This window comes from Schistocerca serialis, chromosome 9 (assembly GCF_023864345.2).
Source record: "Schistocerca serialis cubense isolate TAMUIC-IGC-003099 chromosome 9, iqSchSeri2.2, whole genome shotgun sequence".
Taxonomy (NCBI): Eukaryota; Metazoa; Arthropoda; class Insecta; order Orthoptera; family Acrididae; genus Schistocerca; species Schistocerca serialis.
This window is the reverse complement of record NC_064646.1, coordinates 138977898-139001550: the sequence shown is the minus strand read 5'-3', so window position 1 is coordinate 139001550 and position 23653 is coordinate 138977898. Positions and strand designations below refer to the sequence as shown.

The 23653-nt window shown below is 41.7% G+C and overlaps 1 protein-coding gene across 3 annotated transcripts in view; it reads right to left on the bottom strand.

Annotated features, from left to right (window-relative positions):
• LOC126419844 (cytospin-A) overlaps positions 1–23653 on the bottom strand; it is a 538973-nt gene that overhangs the window by 332004 nt on the left and 183316 nt on the right. For all 3 annotated transcript variants that reach the window (XM_050087094.1, XM_050087096.1, XM_050087095.1), the window contains exon 2: positions 10444–10544. In XM_050087094.1, the coding sequence (XP_049943051.1) occupies positions 10444–10538 (95 nt within the window). In that variant the 5' untranslated portion in view covers positions 10539–10544. The remainder of the gene's footprint in view (positions 1–10443; positions 10545–23653) is intronic.

The window sequence follows — 23653 nt, the reverse complement described above, 5'->3', positions numbered from 1 at the left end:
TGCCGCGCCGCGCGGGAATGTGACAGGAACGGGCTCATCCGACGTTCTTATTTCTGAAAAACTTACTGAAACAAACTTTCTCTAGTAAGCCGTGTGTGTGTGTGTGTGTGTGTGTGTGTGTGTGTGTGTGTGTGAGTGAGAGAGAGAGAGAGAGAGAGAGAGAGAGAGAGAGAGAGAGAGAGAGAGAGACTGTTTTCCGCAGTTACTCCTGGTTAAAAACAGTTCTGTGTGTAACAGCATCTTTGTTCTTTTCCAGTCGCCACACTTTCGCTCTTTGAATTAAAGCAACGTGAGTGGTCCAGGCGTGCTTAGAAACACACACAATTTGATCAGTACTTGCGTGCTGTATTTCCTGGTAGCCAAAGTGGCTGTTCTTGATAAGGCGAGACAGTGAAATAAATGGGCAGCCTAATGACAAAAACAATCTACTGTGCTCCACAGTATTTTTACATTTCGAAGTCGTAGCTTCGTCAGGGCTTTCTGTCATGTAATCGTGATCACTAGGAGTCAACAAAAGAGAACAACTATGGGTGTGTATTGTTATTTGCAAATTGCGAAATTGTCGTAGAATATACAGGGTGACAATTATTAAACTATATAAAATAAATTCGCCGTTACTTCTGAACGGTTGTCGTTAGGACGTTTAAATTGCACGGTTGGCTGCGGGGCATTATGAAAATTAGTGTGCGCTGTATGGTTTGGTTTAGCGACGAAGCCCATTTTCATTTCGATGAGTTCGTCAATAAGCAAAATTGACGCATTTGGGGGGCTGAGAATCCGCATTTCATGATTGACAAGTCTCATCACCCTCAACTGGTGAACGTGTGGTGTCCAATGTTCAGTCACGGAATAATAGGTGCGATATTCCTTGATGGCACCGTGACTATTTGGAGGTAGTCAGTCAGGCAATTGGAGGCAAGCGTGTGGTACGAAAGCTTAAGGAAGACAAAGGCTTTAATGCAGTAAGCAGTTTCAAAAGTGTGTGGTATTAGCGCAAGGATGAACAGAAAAGACGGACTAGAGAGCATGATCAAATCAGTCTTAGGACTCTTTGAAAACAAAATCGAACGGGTTACGGCAAAAGCAGCTTCACAACTAGCTTCTTTCACATCTGCAGTGGCCTTCTCAAAATAGACTCTGAAAACCTGCGTACGTAATTGTTTTACAGACGACGACGACGAATATATATACATTCAACGACTCATGACAAGACCATCTTCCTCAAAAATGAACTAAATATTCCGTAGGTTGCTACTAGCAGGTCTACAGTACAAAAAAATTGCATGCTAAGGAGGAGGTGGAGGACTCATGGACACAAGCAATAAAAATGTTCAAAACTATCTCCTTTCTGTATTCAGTATTTCTTATGCTTTATGCAGGTCATGTTTCTTCACAATGGCTACAGTCATTGTGTAGATACATGTGAGGTACGACCTAATTGGTATAACAATCATCAAATGCAAAATCACTTTGGAGTGTCAGCGACTGGCAGAAGTTTTGATGGGGAACACTCCAAAAAATATTTGTTGTGTGGGTATATCTAGTAATTTATAGTGTAAGCCAACTGCCGTGTGACAACACGTGCATCAATTAGTACACATGGGACATGTGAACTTCATGTAATGGATCAACGAATAATTTCATTTACGCTCAACAGGATGTTATCCACGTTCGCTCCAAACTCTGTCATGTCTGCCATGATTAATTGAGAATTAAACAATGGCAAAAATTATGTTCAAAATCTAAACTGATTAAGGAGAATCATTGAGTTCACCTTCAGAAGGCAGCATACATCTACAACGCAAATTTCACATGCTTTCTTATCCGAAATAACACATCGTGCAAAATGATGTGTGTTTATCATGGAGTATCGTCATTCAGTGTGAGATATGGAGTATATTTCTTAAAAGTTTTGGGGACGGAAACTAACTAGATTGGCTTCAGAAATTGGCCCATATGGTGATTTTACAATTGGTTTTACTGCCTTTGCTCTTCTAAAATTCCTCCCGACTCTCCATGGGCGCCATGTCACTGACTGCGCGGTCCCTCCCGTCGGAGGTTCGAGTCCTCCCTCGGGCATGGGTGTTTGTGTTGTACCTAGCAAAAGTTAGTTTAAGTAGTGTTTAAGTCTAGGGACCGATCACGTCAGCAATTTGCTCACTTAAAAATTCACACACACATTTTGACTCTCCTTGAACACCCAGCATTTTTCTGTTTAAGCAGTAAAACTTAATAGTGGAAACAGTGTTTCCACTCGTGCTGTCACTACCTTTAGTTGAGATACGGATCTACTCCCAGCAAATTTGCAGTACCAGTACGCTATTTTGCCGACAACACACAGAATGGAATCTCTGTGCACTGTAAGGATGTTGTTCAGTCCCATATTTTTCGTTGTCTCGAGAAATATGTTATCTCACTTTAGAATATGTGTTACTTTTTAACTTAAAATCACGTCTACCTCAAAAAGAATTGAGAAAGCCGTTCATGTCTGTAGTATTGTACATCTTAGATTTGATTAATCTGTCATTGACACGGCAAATTTAGCTTTACAACTTGAAGCAATCATTTGGTAAATATTTACAAAACTTTTCGTGCCTTGCTATTCTGCTAATGTTGGGAACCCCAGTACTTATTAGCAAATATTTCACTGAGTTTACTCTGTCCCTACCTGGCGAATTCTACTTATTTACTGCGCAGTTGCCGTACGTCGTCTGTTTGGTTAAATGTGTTTCAGAAACTTCCATTCACGGGGAGTGAATTTTATTTGGGAGAATGGGCCAAATAAGTTCTTTGCTCGGTCCTACTAGATGAAAAGAAGCCTATGACAGTACGTCAGCAGCGATGATCAACTGGCTACAGATGAAAGGAAACGAGAATGTTAAATACCCGATAAATCTGGAACTATAGAAGAGGGGTAACAAATTAAACACGTAGCCTTTGATGAGGTATATAAAGGACTGAGATTCGGTTATTTTGTGCTTTTCAAACATAGAAAATTACGAATCCAAGACTATCAGGTTGCAATACGTAACACCTTTGCCATCTTAATTAGGTCAGATGAGTTTTTCTAATATTCGCATAACGTTTTGGAAAATATTCCATAGTATATTTTACACTGGAGTTAGCATGGCTATATTTTTTTGAATGTAAATTCGACATGCTTCTGAGAAATTTAAAGTCAAGAAGAAAAACTACAGTGTCCTGACCTCTCAAAATCCACGTATTAGCGCTTCTAACGAACTTTACATTACGACAAATGCTTGCACAATTTCTGTATTACTCAGAGAGCTTATTTGGTACTTCATATAATTTTTTTAGAGTACGCAAGAATTTTTTTACGTAATTAAGTAATTCTGCCATGGTATTTTCATTCTCTGTTCTGACAAACACTGGTTGGAGCACCTTCTTATCGACGTTACCCTGTCAGCTGCCTTCCGAATTATACTTTGCTGTATCCACTACGAAAAGTAACCAGGCTCTTAAAGAGCACGTTGATAAAACGTTGATGGAAGTTCATTGATTACAAAAGATGGAAATAGCTGGGATTTGAACATACGAATTTCAGTTTGACCATTTACTGGGTGGTGTACAATAGGTGAAGTAACTGTATTGGAAGAAAACTGCAAGCTACGAGTTTCATTGTCAACTACTAATTAGAAATTATCCTTTATTATGCTTCATACCGAATACGAGATTGTACTATTCATGTAACAGCATAAAATGTGCCCCATTTGCACAAGATTCGGTACCTCATTGAGTGAGAAAATGAAGCTCCCGTAGTTTATTGAAAAATACGTAACGGCCGCAATCTATCAATATGTAAATGTGCTTAAGAAATACATTGCATAGTGCTGCAACACAACTAAAAGATAGACCAAAATTATCTGTATCTAACGCAGAAAAACGACGATGTGATAGCAGACGGCATTTCCCGATGTAACCGAGAAATCATCCGGCAATCGCCGTAAGTACAAATCAACTTAATCTTAACGAACTTTTTTTTCGATCTAAAAGCAAACCAATATGTAAATAAGTTAATTACAGACTGCTGATGATGCTTTACTTCAATAAAGTAAAACGCGACTGGTGAAAGACATCACGCATTTTTGTAGTTGCAGCAGAACAAAAATCCCCTCAAGAATCATAAAGCAGCCTGCGAACACCTTGAGTTTTTGTAGTTGCTCTCAACATCGTGTTATTCATTTGATGCCAAGTGATTCATTGTAATTTTAGCTGACAGTAGGTAAGTTTTGGCAGTTTAGTTGTTGCGGTTACTACAAAAAAAATCTTAAATAAGAACACCACTAGAGACTAACAAAATGTTATTTGGATATTAGTTTCCCCGTTACCTACGCGATGGCAGTACTGCGGCGAGAGACCGGCAGTGCAGTTTGTTGCCGCGAGATAGCAGCACGCGACACGAAGTTCCACCTCCGGCCGCCACGGGGCAGGACTATATGGACATCAAGTCTCGTGTGTACCGAGTCTCGCTAGCAATGGCGGAACGGAGATTCGGTGCTCATACTTAACTTTGTCTTTTTCTACGACTGACTAAATTTTCGCCAGAATTTCCAACATGATACCATGAACAATAGTGTGGGCAAGCAACGGATAAAGACGATTTGCTTGAATATCAGTGCAGTAAACAGCGACCAGTCAGCTTTGACAGACTTTTTCTTTGTCATTAATTTTGCATTTCATCCTGAGGAGAAGCCTGAAAAAAGCCGCGAGAACTGGATACTGGGTACAGTCTTCCATATTTATATTCAATTTTACACAAATTCCGTCTTCTATAATATCTGAGGTAGAGACTTGACTGGCCCAAAGATTGTTTTCATACCTTAGGATTTGAATGTCAGTGTCCGGACATAAATACCTGAACCAATACGAAACTCTCAAAGAAAGAAGTTCCAAGAACTCGCCTTTTAAGTTTAGTAGATTTTCGAGCAATTTTAAGTAAAAAAAAAAAAATTCAATCCTACTGACATTGTTGTCGGTCGCTGAATGCCTAGCATGAAATGTTCCTTTGAAAACGAATTAAAATTTAATACAAACATACGAAATGACTTGTTGATAAATGGAAAATATATACATCAGTAATACTGTTCAATCTATAGAAACAAAGTATTTCATTAATTTTCGCCTTTTCATTCGATTAATAACGAAAAATACAAAAATAATTCTATTAAAACAACATGATTCACTTCAAGAATTATTGCGTAAAATTTTTATTTTTAGTAAATATGGATCTTTAACAAAAGTAGAAAAAAAATAGTTGCTACTAGCGAGAGTCCAACCAGCGACTTCAACGACCATTACACTTTTGCGCTACACAGTCAAGTTACCGATCACTATGTCAATGAACTTTAAAACTTTTATATTCGATGTCACGGCAGTAGTTTCCTGTCTTCAAAGTCGATCCGTCAGAACAAACCACAGCTAAAATGCGGTATGTCATGGAATAAAACAACTGGATTCTGATACGGTGGTTGGATCCTCTCATCGCATCGGATTCCGACTGTTTTATTCCATGACATACGGTCTTTTAGCTGTGTTTTGTTCTGACGGACGATGAACGTTGGAACTTTGTTCCCACGCTTTTTGTGTCTAATGTTTTAGCTATACACTGAAACGCCAAAGAAACTGGTACAGTCATGCGTTTTCAAATACGGTGATATGTAAACAGGCAGAATATGGCGCTGCGGTCGGTAATGCCTATATGAGACAAGTGTCTGCGGCTGTTGTTAGATCGATTACTGCTGCTTCAACGGCAGATTATCAACATTTGAGTTTGATGGTGGTGTTATAGTCGGTGCACGAGCGATGGGATACAGCATCTCCGAAGCAGCGATGAAGTGGGGATTTTCCCGTGCGACCATTTCATGAGTGTACCATGACTATCACGAATCCGGTGAATCATCAAATCTCCGGAAAAAGATCCTGCAAGAACAGGATCAACGACGACTGAAGGGATTCGTTCAACGAGACAGACGTGCAACTCTTCCGAAAATCGCTACGGATTTCATTGCTTGGCCATCAACAAGTGTCAGTGTGTGTGAATCATTCTACGAAACATCATCGATATGGGCTTCCGGAGCCGAAGGCCCACACGTCTACCCTTAATGACTGCATGACACAAAGCTTTACGCCTCGCCTGGGCCCATCAACACTGACATTGGACTGTTGATGACTGGAAACATGTTGCCTGGTCGGACGAGTCTCGTTTCAAATTGTATCGAGCGGATGGACGTACAGAGGTATGGAAGCAACCTCACGAATCTATGGACCCTGCGTGTCAGTAGTGGACTGTTCAAGCTGGTGGAGGCTCTGTAATGGTATGGGTCCTGTGCAGTTGGAGTGATATGGGACCCCTGATACGTCTAGATACAACTTGACAGTTGACACGTACGTAAACATTCTGTCTGATCACCTGCACCCATCCATGTCCATTGTTCATTACGATGGACTTGGGCAATTCCAGCAGGACAATACGACATTCCAGACGTCCAGAATTGCTATAGAGTGGCTTCTACACTCTTCTGATTTTAAACACTTCCACTGGCCATCAAACTTACCACACGCGAAAATTATTGAGCATATATGGGATGCCTTGCAACGTGCTGTTCAGAAGAGATCTCCACCCCCTCGTACTCTTACGGATTTATGGACAGCCCTGGAGGATCCATGGTGTAAATTCCCTCCAGCACTACTTTACGCACTGGTCGAATCCATGCCACGTCGTGTTGCGGTATTTCTGCGTGCTCGTGGGGGCCGTACACGATATTAGCCAGGTCTATCTTTCTTTTTCTCTTCCGTGTATGTTAACCTGAAGACGTGCCTTTGCCACGAAACCGGTAGTGATCTAAAAATAAAGGGCTAAACGCAGCGGTTTATTAACATCCATTATGATTACTCATAGCTGTGGTTGTTCTATTTACAAGGTTGTCTCTATGTCATAACAGTGACCACATCGTGCCATCCCACCTGTAATTTATCTTTGTCGAGGCAAGCATTTATTCATGCATTGTATAGTTTCTGGTCGATTTAATTATTTTTCGCACTTTATTATCTGCCAGAAAGGAAGCATACGTTACATCGGCATACCAGCACTCTTCGTTAAACCGTGACGCGGAATCGATCCAGAGCAAGCTCACCTCTGCCTATGCCTGAAACGGCGCGTTAACGGGTTTGACTATTCGGCCGGCTTAAATCAATGAAAATAATAAATGTCGTAAAGCAGCTAGCACTAGCCATCTGGAGCGACCCAAAGTGGAATGAGTACATGAAAGAAACTGTTGGGAAAGCAGAATCCAGGCTGAGACTCATAGCAGGAGTCTTAGGGAAACAGTTCGTCCACGAAAGACGAGGCTTACAGAAGACTGGTTCGACCAAATCTTGAGTATTGTTTATCAGTCTGGGAACTTCACGCAGTAGAGTTAACAGAACATTTGATGAAAAGCGGCGCATAAAGTCACAGAATAGTTTAGCAAGTGATGCTCAACAAACTCCAGTGGCAGTCTTAACAACACAGGCTTTGTGGGTGACGGCGAGGTTTGCTAGAGAAACTCCAAGACAGTACCTTGCGAGAAGAGTGCAACCTATTACTTCCTCCCACGTACGATCCGTGAAATGAACACAACGAGAAAATGTGGGAAATTACAGCTGATACGGAGGTTGTGACCAACTAGAACGACCGGGACTACATTATTTTAATCCTGGAGTACATCGTACACACAAGGGATTTTATCAACCAAAAAGAACATTGGGAGGTCACTGCTGCCAAACTAAGAACATAAATTTATTTTTTATGTACATTCTATATAAATTTAAGGTGGAGGGAGGGGAGGAAAGAAAAGGAGATTACTGATGTCAGCTGCATCGAGACATTAAACGGTATTAGCGGCGACGAGGGAAAATGGGAACCGGACCAGGATTCGAATTTGGGATATCCTACTTACTAAGCAGGTGCCTTAAACGCTGCGCCATCCGAAACACAGTATTATCTCAACTGCGCGGAGTACCTCGGCACGCCTCACGGCAGACCCAAACTCCCACCGAGCGGCACCTATCCGTAAACCCTGTCCATTTCCTCCATGCTCGCTACTCAGATTCCCGCAGGAGGTCGGACGTACGTGTGCACCCGCACTGAAGAAGGTGAATCCATTGTCCATCGAGGCAAATCAGTTATATGAATGCGTGGTGTCAATCCTTTCGGACATTTCCGAAAGACCATACACCACGCATTCATATAATTATCTACATTCGATCGCAGTATTTTATTCTTCACACACTGATGTGGATCACTCCTTTTGTACCACGCCAGTTTTGACTGAACTGACATTCATGGAGCACAGTATTTGTTTTGTACACAAATCAAAGAAGTTTTGCATCACCTCGGTTTCGAGAGTTCCGGAATCTGTACAGAAAATTGAAATAGAGATCAACATAAACATTATTTCTGCCCTTTTTACTACTCATGAAAACCACACACTGCATGTTGTACCACTATACAGCGACACATTCACAGGTGGTGGCCCAGATTGCTGTACACACCGGTACCTCTAATACCCAGTAGCACGTCCTCTTGCATTGATGCATGCCTATATTTGTCATGGTATACTATCCACAAGTTCATCAAGGTACTGTTGGTCCAGATTGTCCCACTCCTCAACGGCGATTCGGCGTAGATCCCTCAGAGTGGTTGGTGGGTCACATCGTCCATTGACAGCCCTTTTCAATCCATCCCAGACATGTTCGATAGGGTTCATGTCTCGCCAGTATGCTGCCGATATGGTTGCACCATCGGTCAGAAGATGACATTCACATATCGTACAGCCGTTACGGCACCTTCCATGACCACTAGCGGCGTACGTCGGCCCCATATAATGTCACACCAAATCAGCAGGGAACCTTCACCTTGCTGCACTCGCTAGACAGTGTGTCTAAGGCGTTCAGCGTGACCGGATTGCCTCCAAACACGTCTGCGACGATTGTCTAGTTGAAGGCATATGCGACACTGATCAGTGAAGAGAACGTGATGACAGTCCTGAGCGGTCCATTCGGCATGTTGTTGGGCCCATCTGTACCGCGCTGCATGGTGTCATGGTTGCAAATATAGATCTCGCCATGGACGTCAGGAATGAAGTTGTGTATCATGCATCCTATTGCGCACAGTTTGAGTCGTAAGATGACGTCCTGTGGCTGCACGAAAAGCATTGTTGAACATGGTGGTGTTGCTGTCAGTGTTTCTCAGAGTCATAATCCATAGGTAGAGGTCATCCACTGCAGTAGTAGCCTGGGGCGGCCTGAGCGAGGCATGTCATCGACAGTCTCTCTCTCTCTCTCTCTCTCTCTCTCTCTCTCTCTCTCTCTCTCTCTCTCTCTCTCTCTCTCTCCACTCCCTCCATGTCGGAATAACACAGCTTTTGTTCACTCCGAGACGCCTGGACACTTCCCTTGCTGAGAGGCCTTCCTGGCACAAAGTAACAATGCGGACGCGACTGAACCGCGGTATTGACGGTCTAGGCATGGTTGAACTACAGACAACACGAGCCATGTATCTCCTCCTCGGTTGAATTACTGGAACTGATCGGCTGTCGAGCTCCCTCCGTTTAACAGGCACTGCTTATGCATTGTTGTTTACATATTTGGGCGGGTGTAGTGACGTCTCTGAACAGTCAAAGGGACTGTGTCTGTGATACAATATCCACAGTCAACGTCTATCTTCCGGAGTTCTGGGAACCGGGATGATGCAACACTTTTTTTGATGTGTGTATTATGGACATGTATAGTTAAAATGCGTTAGAGCAATTTATTAGTTTTTTTGCGTAGTTTGAAGTGACTGTTCAGTCAGATCTATGACTTTAATTTGTGGTAATACACTCTGAAGCAGTAGCTTTTACTGAGAAGTAATCGCGAACTGCGCAAGGTGGTTACTCTTTTGAGTTAATGATTGTTTTTAGGTAACTGACATTTTTACTATTCGACTGTAGGCACCACACTGATGTCCACAGAGACTGATGCAAAGCATTTTAGTCAGGGCCAAGTTTAACAAAAGAGAATTCACTTGACATTTATTTTATTATTATTCGTTGGCGTACAGAATGGGGAAGGCACCAAATGAGATAGTACACGACCAATCAATAAATCACTCCCCGACAGCAGACCGCCACAATGTTTAATTCTTCCCATGCGCCATTCATGAAAGGACGAGGGAAGCGGCTAGCAGACAATGGGAACACAAGTATCTTACGCCAGAAACCTAGCACTGCCTTGCAGAGTACAGATGTATGTGCAGAAACGACGAAATAATTTGGTGCACGAATTCTATGTGAGGTAAGCACGTTGGTGTCGATCTGCGAAATACAGCTAAGGGTAATGCATACTTCACTAAGCAGCAGACAGGCGGTAAGATACTGTCAGAGAGTAGTAGTTGTTGCTTACCTTTCCCTGGCAGAGCTAGATGGCGTACTGGTCACCACCTGAGGAACGGGCGAGGGCGTCTGCACGCGGGACCTCTTGCGGGGCGGGCTCGGCATCGGACCCTGCAAAAGCCAAAACACGCCAGTTAACACGTGGCGAGCGATGTGACACAGTGGCGCAATCATTACCTTCTCCATGTCGTAATCTCTTGGAAAGTCAACACTGCCACAACACTGAATACAAATGCTCGGCTCAACCGGAAATCGAACCGCAGAACTGAGTTTGTACTCTCAGTAGGGCACTTACTCTGTTTTATTTATTTATTTATTTATTTACAAAGAGCTACAGTGTTTCAAAAATAATGATGTATGCTTAGTTAGTATCAACGCATCCCTGAATTTGCAGGTAAAACAGAGTGCGAAAATTAGTCCGAAAACAGCCACCTCTGGCAGCAACAATGAGCCTAAGCCTGCTTGGTATCGAGTCGAACTGAGCTTGGATGACAAATAGCGAAACGCCACTCCATCCTGTATCATGTCTGTGCCTGAGTAGTTCATGCGAGGGTAGTTTGGAAAGTTCTCGGAATAATGTTGTTTGGTTTCTGGGGCGCTCAACTGCGCGGTCATCAGCGCCCGTAGAAAGACCCAATTTTTACAGTGTCCAATTTTTTTACACAATCCAGTCTAGTCACTGTCACGAATGATGATGATGATGATATGATGATGATGATGATGATGATGACGACGACAACACAAAGACTCGCTCCCCGGGCACAGAAAGCCCCAACCAGGCCAGGAATCGAACCCTGGACCCTTCTCGGAATCAAATATAAAGAAATTACCCCAGTAAAACTATTTTTCAGTGTAGTCTCTAGTACATGAAGGCGCTTGTTCTAGCTACGCTCCAATGCCTTGTTCACATTTCGAAAATCAGATTCCTCCAGACTTGCAAAATAACCGGTAACTTGGGCTGTCATTTATTCGTTTGAAGGGAATTTCCGTCCAGCGGGGGAAGTTTTGAGGTTGGGAAGAGACGAGGTCTGACTGAGCGTAAGCAGGCGAGTTAAGGCGGGAGCGGCAACAATTCTTATCTTGGTTCACTTATTTCTGCCGTGGCAACGACACGTGTGCGGGCGCGCATTTGGTGAAATGTGGCGTTCTCCTTTGCCAAACATCGTCTTTTTTTGGCTCATCTTTTGCTGCAGTTGGTCTAGGTTAGAGTAGTACTGTAAATGTATGTCAAGTAGGAAGACAATCTATCGGCGGAGTACTTTTCTTCTTTCAGAAAACTAGCGCCACGAGTCTTCCGGCCGATCGTATTGCCTTTGCTTTCTTTGATGGTTGTGACATTTTTTCTGTCTTGGGTACAGTAGTGGACTGAAGATTCATCTGTGGTCACAAACCGGCGAAAAACCTTGTTGGTCGTTCTGAAAAAGTGTAAGGCACTGTTCAGATACTTCCATTCCGATGCGTTCCTGATCCTGCGTTAAGTCGCGACACTCATCTAGCAGATAATTTTCTCGTATCGAATTCCACTGTTAAAATGTGATATATCCGTTCAGATGACATCCCTACAGCTTCAGCAAATTCACGCACTTCCCGCCGGCAATCCTCCATGACCTTGTTATGCATTTTTGCAGTAATTTCTGTGGTAGCGGCACGCTTCTGACCAAATTTGAACTCATTTTTCCACTTGGCAGCCGCTCAGTATGAAGGAGCAGAGTCGCCTCCTACGCATCTGCCTTCGTGGCGAACATGTCTATGCTCGGTGATATGGACCTCGCGTGTATTGCAACTGAGTTGGCTTCCTTACGAAACATAAGCAGAAATTATGCGGAACGGGCAAAAGAAGTCACAGTAGCTTCCAGTGAACATTTTAACGCACTAGCGGCTCATTCACAACAACATGGATTCATATATCACAACAACAACAACTAATTACAAATTAAAGAAGTGACCTGTCAAATTTATCGCGTACATGTGCCGTATGATATCTATCTAATGAGACAGCTACCGGAAACCAAATAAAACAATTACTTACTGATTGCAAGCTTACATCATCTGATGTCTGTGCTGTGGCAATTGTTGTAAGAAAAATAAATGTTTATGGTCATTGGAGATCTGAGCTGAGCGAGACAATTCTGAGAACTGCTATAAATAAAATGTAACCTAAGCTAATTGTCATGACACTTTGATTTCCACTTTCTTCGGCTATTTAGGACAACGAGCTATTCGTTTTTCCTGATCAATCACGAGTTCTGTTTTTCGAAGTACTCTACGATGCTTTCATCGGCGTCTTCCACCTCACTTCCTGGTATTTAATCATTTACTTTTTCCCGCTTCTTTCGGAAATTCGAAGCGACTTTAATTTCTCTCCGTTTCGGCAAGAACCGCTGTGTATTGCGCAATAAAATCTACTTTAATATACTGAGCTAGCGTCGATATTGTTAAACTTTTACTGAGCCTGTAAGGACCCTTTAAGCAGTGCCACGGGCTCTTTTTTCCGACATCTTCGATACGACAACCAGACAGCCTACAATGTACTGCTGGCAGCATACACGGCTACACTGCAGGCGATCTTACCGACTGCCCCTCCCCCAATTTTCTTCATGCAGGAATTATACGATCACTGCCCAGACAAATTTCTAAAATTAGTGTACGATGCGCTTCTTAAAAACTCTTTAAGAGATTGACTTCCATTATTTCCGAGCGCTTTTGTGTATATAAAAATTGGAATGCTTATACAAGTGTCAGTAGCTGTGTATATAGCCTTCGTTTCACCCGATCACAAATTGAGACATACTGCAGCGTAATTTTTTGGTAAAAATGACATTTTACTTTTGAATTATTATTTACATGAAAACTTACATATTCAGAGCAAACAAAAATTCCCAACAAAAATGCCGAATATGAAATATATGAGTCACGTAAGACGTAACATCCCTTATATTTCCTGAACGGTTCCAGATGTCGAAACGACGTTTTTCGCAGTTCACACAGTGACGATGGGCACGTAACGTTTTGTGTGGATAATGCGCTGAACTCTGGTATCAACCGAGCTATTGAAAGAATTTTTTTTTTTAATGGAACAGTATACTTTTTCATTACTGAATTCAATAGCTCTTGGAAAGACTGTTCAATGATACTGCGCTAATTAAAATTAACGTTGAAAATTTTCCAAAAAAAAAGGTCCGGGAAATGCACTAAAACTGGAAAGCAATGAGACTAGAGCCTGCTATTTTGTGTAAACGCCGCCAGGCAGAACTTTCGTGTCAGGTTCGGTCGTTATATGCTGCAAGACAGACCTACTGTACTAAGATAAAATCTCATTTTCTCTATGACACAGATACAGGTTCACCTACGAGTTTTGTATACGGAACGACGGCATGTCCTAGCTTCTGGCCCATCAGAGGATTCTTAGGGAAACTATATCAAATGTGCACATGCTTCCAGGTTTTTGTTGAAAAAATAGCTTCTTCAGGCAGGTTTCCATTCCCATTTCGATAAGATTTATTTGACATTTGCCGTATAAAATTAGCGTGTCTAACTTCTACTCATTGGTGTATACGCCTGCTTGAAAGAATGCTGAAGCTGAAATGACCTGCCGATAGACAATGCAGTTTCTTCTGGTTCTGGAGTGTCGACAAGTTACCAATCGATAGGCTTCATACAAAGGCGTGGTCCGGCGTGAGTGCATTTACAACGCAATAACCGATTTCGGCCCACTTGCTTTTCAATTTTAGAATACATTTCGCATTCCTTTGTGAAGAGTTTGAACCTGCGAATTAACAAATATTATACCACTGTACTCGTATTTTCAATTGCTTTCGGATGCATTTAAAAAAGTATATCATTCCATTAAAAAAAAACACGCAAACAAACACCGTCCGAACAGGCCTTGAAGACTCAACGGTACCGACGGGCAGCCGTGTCATCCTCAGTCCTTAGGCGTCGCCGGATGCGCGTACGGAGGGGCATGTGGTCAGCACACCGCCCTCCCGCCCTTTGTCAGTTTTCGAGACCGGTGCCGTTACTTCTCAGTCTAGTAGCTCCTGAATTGGCCTCGCAAGGGCTGAGCGCACCGCGCTTGCCAACAGCTCTCGGCACACCCGGACGGTAATCCATGCAAATGATGGCCAAGCTCGACAGCGCTTACTTTCGGTGATCTGACGGGAAACGGTGTTATCACCGCGGGAATGCCGTTGAAATTTTAAAATATATTAACTGCTTCAATATCTCGATCGATACAAGAATTCAGATTCTATTAGGTTTGTGCGTATGTTCGTAGCGCTTTTTTTTTTTTTTTTGCATGTTACTATTCCGGTTGCTGTGGGTTTATTTATCGATTGTCATTTTTCATTTTTTTACTGTAGTTAACTTGTTCTTTGAGTTTACTTATTGTCATTTTATCATCTGGAGGTAGCGGGTGGATGTGGATGCTAGAAAACGGAGTGGCAAGTGGAGAAATCGGAACATTTCCGACATATTTTTCTGTCCGAGTTCAGTAGATGGGTGACAGCAGCGAAGTCAGCCAGAAACATTTGATCCGTGTATTAGGATAATTCCGTTGCAGAGAGGACAGCAAGAAAACGGTTTTCTCGTTTTGAGGAGGATCTTTAAGTTGTTAGTGGCCCTCCAGGTTCAGGAAGTCCTTCGGGGTTTGATGATGATCATTTAAAGGTATTAACTCACAATGACCCACGTCAGAGTACTCGATAACAGGCAAATGTGGTTAAATGCTATCATTCCACGTTTCTAAGCTTCATCATTATTGGTGACGAAAAACGGAGTGTTTATGCTAACATAAGGAAATAAAGGAGAGGCTGAGCCCAAACAACGCAGCAACTCCCCGTACAAAGACCTGTGCGCATCCACAAAAGTTATTGTTATGCATCTGGTAGGACAGCGACGGTGTGACACTACGAATTGCTTCCCCGAGGTGTAACCATCTCTGCTGACATTTATGCAGTCGCAGTCGAAGAACAACGACAAGGACGACTGCATGAAGTGATGCTATTTCACAATAACCCCTCTTGCGTTCTGCTAGAGTGCCAAAAAAGCACTATACAGGAGTTGGGTTGGGAAGTCACTCCATACCCTTCTTATTCACCCGATATTGCGCCCTCAGACTTTCACCTGTTCCGCTCTTTACCGAGCTAACTTCAAGGAACTTCCTTTCGGGATGAAAATATACTCCGAACATGGCTAGACAGTTTCTTCGCCTGAAAAGCATGTGATTTCTACAATCACGGATTCGAGAAGTTACTCCAGACCGTTGTAAATAGTGAAAGAGAATATACTATTGAAGACCGAAGTATCTGTTCTGTTTATTATATGCGTAGCTGTTGTGGTTACTGAACATACGGAAAAACGCAACGAACTTATGCACCAACCTAAAATATTACATACCACAGTACGTGACTCCATAGCGTACTGTCCTTTGTCGGAAACTTCGATTACGAAATAAGAGGGGTGTCACGTCTCATATGACTCACCCTACACATTGAACAGTAAGAAGCCTCTCCTTTTCATGAGGTTAGTAGTTAAAAATAAAACAGGTTTTCATTTGAAAATTATTATTCAGTATTTCTCATGTAACATCTCTATTCGATAATACTTGCAAATACAGGAATGAAATAAAACTAAAAGCAAAGATGTTGCGCCTAGTGAGAATCGAATCAGTAACCTGAAATAATTTTGGTCTGCTATGTACACCTCTGTAGGTATGTACATGACCCCTTTCAAATGAATAGGGTTCAAACGTAACCAAAATAAACTATTTAGACGGTTTCATTAGATCTCGTAGATTAATTTATGTAGTTCACTACGTTTTCAGGCGACAAACACAAATTATCTAACACATCGACAACCTGCGTCGAACTGTAGTCGCATGTTCGTGCGCTACTCTAAGTATTTAGAGAACAATCAACGTCGTCAAATAACGGTATGATTAAAAATTTTTTTATGTTTGTGAGCGTTACTGTCTAGTGAAAATATTACCAAGAAATATTGAAGATTAACATTTCATCGAAGAGGATTCATTCGAAGCTCCGTTGCAAAAACTATTGGCGAAGAAAATCGGCAGTGCCCTTTTCTAAATGCCACCCTGACATTCATCTTATGAGGCATACAGAAAACACAGATCTGTAAACACTGCTAATTCTTCTGCCGTCCATTAATTTAAAATTGTGTTTATGATCGAGCTAAGGTAAACTAACACTGGACTAATTCCGAATAAGCGGGCTTCGAATCCTTGTCTGACCATCCAGAGTTTGCTTTTCCATGATATCCCTGAGCAGATTAAGATGAATGCGGGAGTGGTCACTCACTTTCATCCGTCCCTGTCAAACTGAACTTGTGATGTGTTTAGTACCCTCGTCTTATTGTTAGACAAAGTGCAAATCTAACGTAGTACGGCAAATGTACGTACTCTTAACTCATTTCCCCGTCATTAGCACTCAAAATCTATTCCAAATCCATCGCCTCCAACTGTACTAACAGGAAGGCCACACAGCAATCGAATTTGTAATTTTTTTTTATATTTGTGGTACACGGAGTTCAGAACTCAAACATGAAACTACCAAAGCAGTTTCACACAACTCTCGAAAATTCTCGAGAGATTCCAGTTTGAAATTTTCCAACCAATTTTAATACGCTAAAGTAAAGTCGATTTTTCGACAAGCAATGTGTGTTGTAGAGTGCTTGCCTGCCACATGGTGGACGCTAGCTTCGATTCGTGGTAGACAAATTTTTTATCAACGGTGCCTGTTCTAAGAGCATTTCCGTGAACCGTAAAATACATGGACGGAAAAAAATTATTTATTACGTTCTTTTCTTTTTAAATTTATACATTCGTTATTATGAAATTTTTGTAGAAGGTTGGTACTCAAATTTATATTTGCAATGAAAACTGGATTTTTGTGTGCGACATGTAATTAGAAGTAATTTTTCACAAAAAATGACAGTTGTATTAGCGAATTTTATATACATACGGAGTAAACACTCCAACTGAACGAAAAAAAAATGACAGTAACGAGACTGGAGCCAGCCAGCTATTACCAGTTTCGAGCGCTACCATTTTTTTCCATCTTTACCAGAGGTAGAAGTATGAAACCGGAATTTGGTTGCAATAATTACACCTCTGTTCTTTGAAACTGATAAATATTTTATTCAAAATAATCTCCGCTGCTATTTACACATTTCTCCCACCTCTCCGTCAGGATATGAATGTCGCACCAAAGAAACAGTTGTTCTTTTGAAACGAAGCAGTCAGCGAGCCATTTTCGTGCATTTTCATACGAATTGAAGTGTTGTTCAGCGAGAGCGTGTCCCACTGATGGAAACAGATGATAATCGGGCGGAGAAAAGTCTGGAGAAAAAGCCTCGATCATTTCCCTGACCCGTTTTTATGTGTGTGATGGGGCGTATCATGGAGCAATAGGACTGTGTTGCGTTTTTCCACATACCGGTCGTTTTTCACGTAATGCTAGTTTTAAATCGATCATTTGTTGATGAGGGCGGTCTGTGTTAGCGGTTTCGCTAGGTTTTAGTGGCTCATAATAGATAGCACCCTTCTGATCCCACCAAACACAAAGCGTTGTCCTCTTTCCAAAGCGGATGTCGATGGTTTGCCAGGATTCATCCATGATTTATGACGCTTAGGATTTTCAAAATATATTCGTTTTTCTTCATCTGCCATTATTCGATGGAGAAAGGACTTTCTTTTGTATCTGGCGAGCAGCATTTCACAAGTGGTCATTCAATTTGCTTGCAGTCTTTCATTCAGTTCATGCGGAACCCATTTTCCCATTTTCTGCGCCTTTCCCATACCTTTCAACCGAAGGGAAACGGCTTTTTGCGTCACATTCAAATGTTTATCAAGTTACTGTTGACTTTGAATATAATTTTCATCCAGTAACGCCAGCAATTCTTTGTCTTCGAACTTTTTCGGTGGTTTCTCGCTCTCGTCGTTTTTCACGTCAAACTCACAACTTTTCAATTTTTTGAACCACTCGGAACACTTTTTTCCCAAGAGCATGTTCGCCGAAAGCTTCGACAAGCATTCGATGCGAATCTGCAGTAGTTTTCTTCAAATGATAAAAGAAAACCAGCCGTTACAGGAAGCAAATGACGCGGCAGAAAGCTCGTGAGATTTTAACCACCCAACGCGGCTGGAAGCCCGAGAAGAAATATCCGATCATGAAACTACAAGCGAACGGAGGATGATGATGAAGCAGAAAGAAGAGAGGATGGTCGCGAAGAAAACCGTGAAACAGGAAGACAATCTGGATATTTTTCTAGACAAACCGTTCTAAATACAGTAGCAACATGGTGCATCGATATTTTATGTAACAACTCGGCATGGCATAAATCAAATCAAAGAGGAAAATGAATTACAGAAATTTTCTAGAGAGCTTGGAGACTGCGATGGACAACGTTCTTCCTTCGCAAAAACTTTCAAAATTATAGCAGGGGCGACGAATCTGCAGTGTAAGTCACAGCGGGACGCAGTCAGCCAAAGAAAGGCAAAGGTGTCACGATGCCACCACAAATGTCATCTGAAAGACACAACAATTGCAAAAACACGTTCTAAATGTGAAAAATACGTATCCAAAATGCATTCCGTTGCCAAAAAGGTAGATCTTCACTGTGATGAACGAAAGTAAGTGCTTAATTGATTCTTTCATGCACGTACTGTGTTTTTAAATTGAAAATTGTTTATTTTTTCTTTTCAGTGTACTGAACTGATCATGATTTGATCTCAAAACATGTTTGTGAACGCTGCAGAAGTATTTTTTTCTTTCTTTTAAATTAATTAAAAAACTGATTAAGCGGCTAAAGTTACTGTAAGAGCCTCGATTGTTGATACAAATATGTTTTTTCTTCATAAAGGTTGATAAATAGAAAGCTTTCTTTTATTGATTCGCTATTGACGTCCTCTGATAGAAAATGGTTGTACCTGTACAGGCTTATTTCTTGGATTAACTTTTAACTTTTGATCAGCTATTTAATTTATCATTCACTGTCTAAGCTAGGGACCGAGCGAGGTGGCGCAGTGGTTAGCACACTGGACTCGCATTCGGGAGGACGACGGTTCAATCCCGTCTCCAACCATCCTGATTTAGGTTTTCCGTGATTTTCCTAAATCGCTTCAGGCAAATGCCGGGATGGTTCCTTTGAAAGGGCACGGCCGATTTCCTTCCCAATCCTTCCCTAACCCGAGCATGAGCTCCGTTTCTAATGACCTCGTTGTCGACGGGACGTTAAACACTAACCACCACCACCATCTAGCTAGGAATAACTATCATTTTGATTTTCGAAGTTACAAGGTCCTTTGCGGAAATAATATACGGAAAATAGAATTAAGTAGTACAGCGCTGGGAAACGTCTTTTTCGACACCCATAGTGACACTTAGAATTTACGCATTTCCTGCATTTACGACAAATTCGTAATCCGTGCATGAAACCCTTAAGAACACTGCTAAAAATTTCTTGAATTTCTTTTCTTTCTAATAACATTAAAGTAATTCTACATTCTTACTCAGAGTCTCAGCAGATGTCAAACAACGTACGGACGGTGTTTTATTTAGAGAGCAGAAGGAAGGAAGAATAAACTGACCATGTAGCAATTTCTTCTTTATTGGACCCACGGTTTTAAAAACCAGCAGCTCACGTTCTAAAAGTATGCGACACAGCACCTCGAAAGTATGGTTTATGAACAACTTTGATGCTGCTTCGTCTATTGTAGCACAGGAATACTACTTTTGGAAACATGACGCAAAGCTAGCGCACGAGCACAGAAAAAAAATGGAAACAAAGTGTGCAAGTATCTCTCTATTTGTCATACCCTTCAACATCTTTAAAGAGCAATCCATTTGCAGAATGGGAAGGCAGAAAGACATTTTCTACCTTTGTAGAAATATGCCTAAGAATATCTTATCGCCGTTGCAGGGTAAGTGCCTAGTGAGAGTTTATTTTCTAAAGCTGGGCCAACTATACTCACAATAGAAGTAAGCTGTCTCCTAAAAATTGCTGCATGTACTTTTTGGGAAACCTCCGAAAACGTGAATAGTATTCAATGTGATTTGTAAGACTACATAAAATAAGGAAGCAAGTATAATACCTAGTACACGTGTGCTAATCCTTTTGGGAAAAAAAATAAAAAAAATAAATAAATACGATAGGAGTAGGTGTCGATACTTTTCTTTGGAGTACTCATTGGAGTAGTATCGCTGTACGAATTGACTACTACTCATCTGTATAGTCATCGATACTATGGTGATATCTGAACATCCTTAGCGGTGCTTGGTGCGCTCGTGACCCGCGGATGTCATCTAGAGTCCCGACTGCAGCGCCATTGCCTCTGATGCGGGCACTGCTTGTCGGCGAAGTAGGTGTCTGCTGGGGGTTACTTTGTCAAAAGTCGCACTTGTATTTATAGGCCGTAGTGCTGCCAAACCCATGGTGCGCTCTCAGCGGTCGGCACGTACTGTCTCTCGTGGAACAGCGCCTGGAGTCTAGCTACCAACTCGACGCCGATGATGTGCGGGAGGCAGAAGTGTCTGGCGCATGATGGGATAGGCACGGCAAAGGCAAAGCGTCGAGAGAAGCTGTCCCACGGGGTGTATTCGATGCACGATAATATCCCAGCCAACTTTGCCGAAGGAACACATGCTGCATCTCTGGACTACCAAATTTTACCTGATTCTCATACTCTCCAGACTTCACACTCTCCCCTCAGATCAAGAAAGCATTGCTTGGCACGCACTTCCAGACTAATGATGTGATTTTGTAGGTGGATCTTTTCCTGAACACCCAAAATTTAGACTTTTATAACCGACACCTCCGGCCCCGTCAAGTCATCTCTCATGGAGAGTGAAAATATAAAGAAGAAATAACATCGCCAAGGTTGATGGTCTCAGCTTGATCTCTTGGAGTTGATAATTAAAACTTTATGACTGCGCGTGGTATTAATGCAGGCGATAATACACTGCTGTAGAACGGAAGAAATCCCAAGGAAGAACCTCAAAGAAGAGAGAAAAAACAGTCACTCCACAAATGAGTAATAGTAGTGTTAAGTAAACAAAGTTTCCCAGTGATACTGCCACATCACTGCCAGCCTATCAGTATTCACCGAAGTACCACTATCTGAATGAACTGTGAAAAGCCTTTAACTATCTAAATGACTGATGTGTTTTACGCATATATTCTACAGTTCATTAGCAGTACACGAATACTACTGTGTGATACTGACGAAATGTATGTATCATATCTGAACGAAGGAACCATTCCAAAGGAGTTACACATACAGAGAGAGTGGTTTTAGGAGACCAAGCTTGAGAACATATTGTTCTTGCATTGGTTTCTTCGTGTACACGATTAATGCTTGACTTGCGAAACCATGAAAATGCCATACTTCCGAAGGGAAATAAAGTTACTTGTTTTTTCAGTGTTCGTTTCATATTAGTCCAGTGAAACTGTCAGAAAAAAACCTGTACCTTGCAAAAGGTGGGGTAGAAGAGTTTATTTTTTTAACTCGTTCATATGGTTGGAAAGATTTGCCAACAAAATTTCTCTTGGGAAAACTTTCTGCAGTCAAAAAACTTCGAAAATTTCGGACTTTTTTCAGTTTTTTCAAAATATGCGACTTCACTTCTGAGGTCATCAGTCGCCTAGAACTTAGAACTAATTAAACCTAACTAACCTATGGACATCACACACATCCATGCCCGAGGCAGGATTCGAACCTGCGACCGTAGCGGTCAGTCGGTTCCAGACTGTAGCGCCTAGAACCGCGCGGCCACTCCGGCCGGCGATGTGATACAACATCCGCTTTTTTTTGGTCAAGGAAAAATTAAGTACTGCAATATTGTTACGAAAAATGAACACCTAACCTCAGCGCTTTGCACATTCAATTAACCGCATGCTACCCGTGAATAAATAATAACAGCAGAACAGGTTACTATCGCATTGTATAGTGGAGGTGTCAGCAGTTCCCACACACTAGACCATTTGCGATACCAGCTGTTCGCCAAGTCTGTCACAAAAAGCAAACTGAATCTTGCACGGTTGCCACCTACACAAGATGCTGAACATCATTCGTTGCGGACTTACCAACAAGTCCAAAGTTGGATGGGAAACTGGAAACCACCTGAGAAATGGGGCTGGAATCACAGTGACCACGGTCCCAATACCCGCTATAATGAGCCAAGATCCAGCACCTGAAGCACTTCTTCACATTGTTTCATGCTCATGCAAGCTGAACTGTGGCGGAGCGTGCTCCTGCAGAAAAGCGGGTTTGAAATGTTCTTCAATTTGCAAGAAATGTATTGGTTTCAACTGTGAAAACGTGCCAAAATTTTTGTATGAAGACAGTGAAGAAGATGTTATGGAGGATGTTGAGGAAACCGCTGACGAAATCAATTAACTTCCTGAGGCTGACTCGCTGTTTAAAGAAGAGGTCAATCTGGGATCAACTCTATGTACAGGCCCTGAATCCGTAACTCGAGGTATTTCTGGTGACACTGAGGAACCTCGCCCATCAAAACGGTGGAAGTGATGCTCATATCTGTCTCAAGTGCGCTAAAGTGCGATATTACAAGTATTACACACCCAGAACTGTCAACATTTTTTAGTAGCTGACAATGCATTTTAATTGTAATAAAGCTACTTATTTTTGATTTCCACTGTGTGGCTTTCATACACAAGAATAATTACCTAATTAGGTTGCCTATTGCAGCTAATAATAGTTCAGTTTCCTGAGACCATTTATTGTGTGTGTGTGTGTGTTAATGATGTATTTTTATATTTATAGTTTTACAAATACCAGGGCTGAGGTGGCCCATATTGAACTTCAGGTAGTGATGTAAGAATCACAATAGTTGGGTGCCCAGCAATCCTCATGTTGCATACAGAGAAATTGAATACCTGAAAGTGAGGTGTTAAATTCCAACATGTAACATGAGGTATTTACACTACACAAACAGAAACTGAAAAAATAGTGTTCAAAAATAAGGTGTCTTGGCACTATGCTCAAAATTTGAAAATTTGGTATTTTTTGAGGCGCTGTAGCGCCTTAGATATTGGGAGTAGAAAAAATGGCAAGAATCAAATTTGTACAGAATTTTGTGTTCTTTAAAAAAATGTAGACGTTAAAGCGATAGGAGCAAAAAAACATTTTGAAAAAACTGAAAAAAGGCCGAAATTTTCCAAGAAAGTATTCCCAAGCGAAA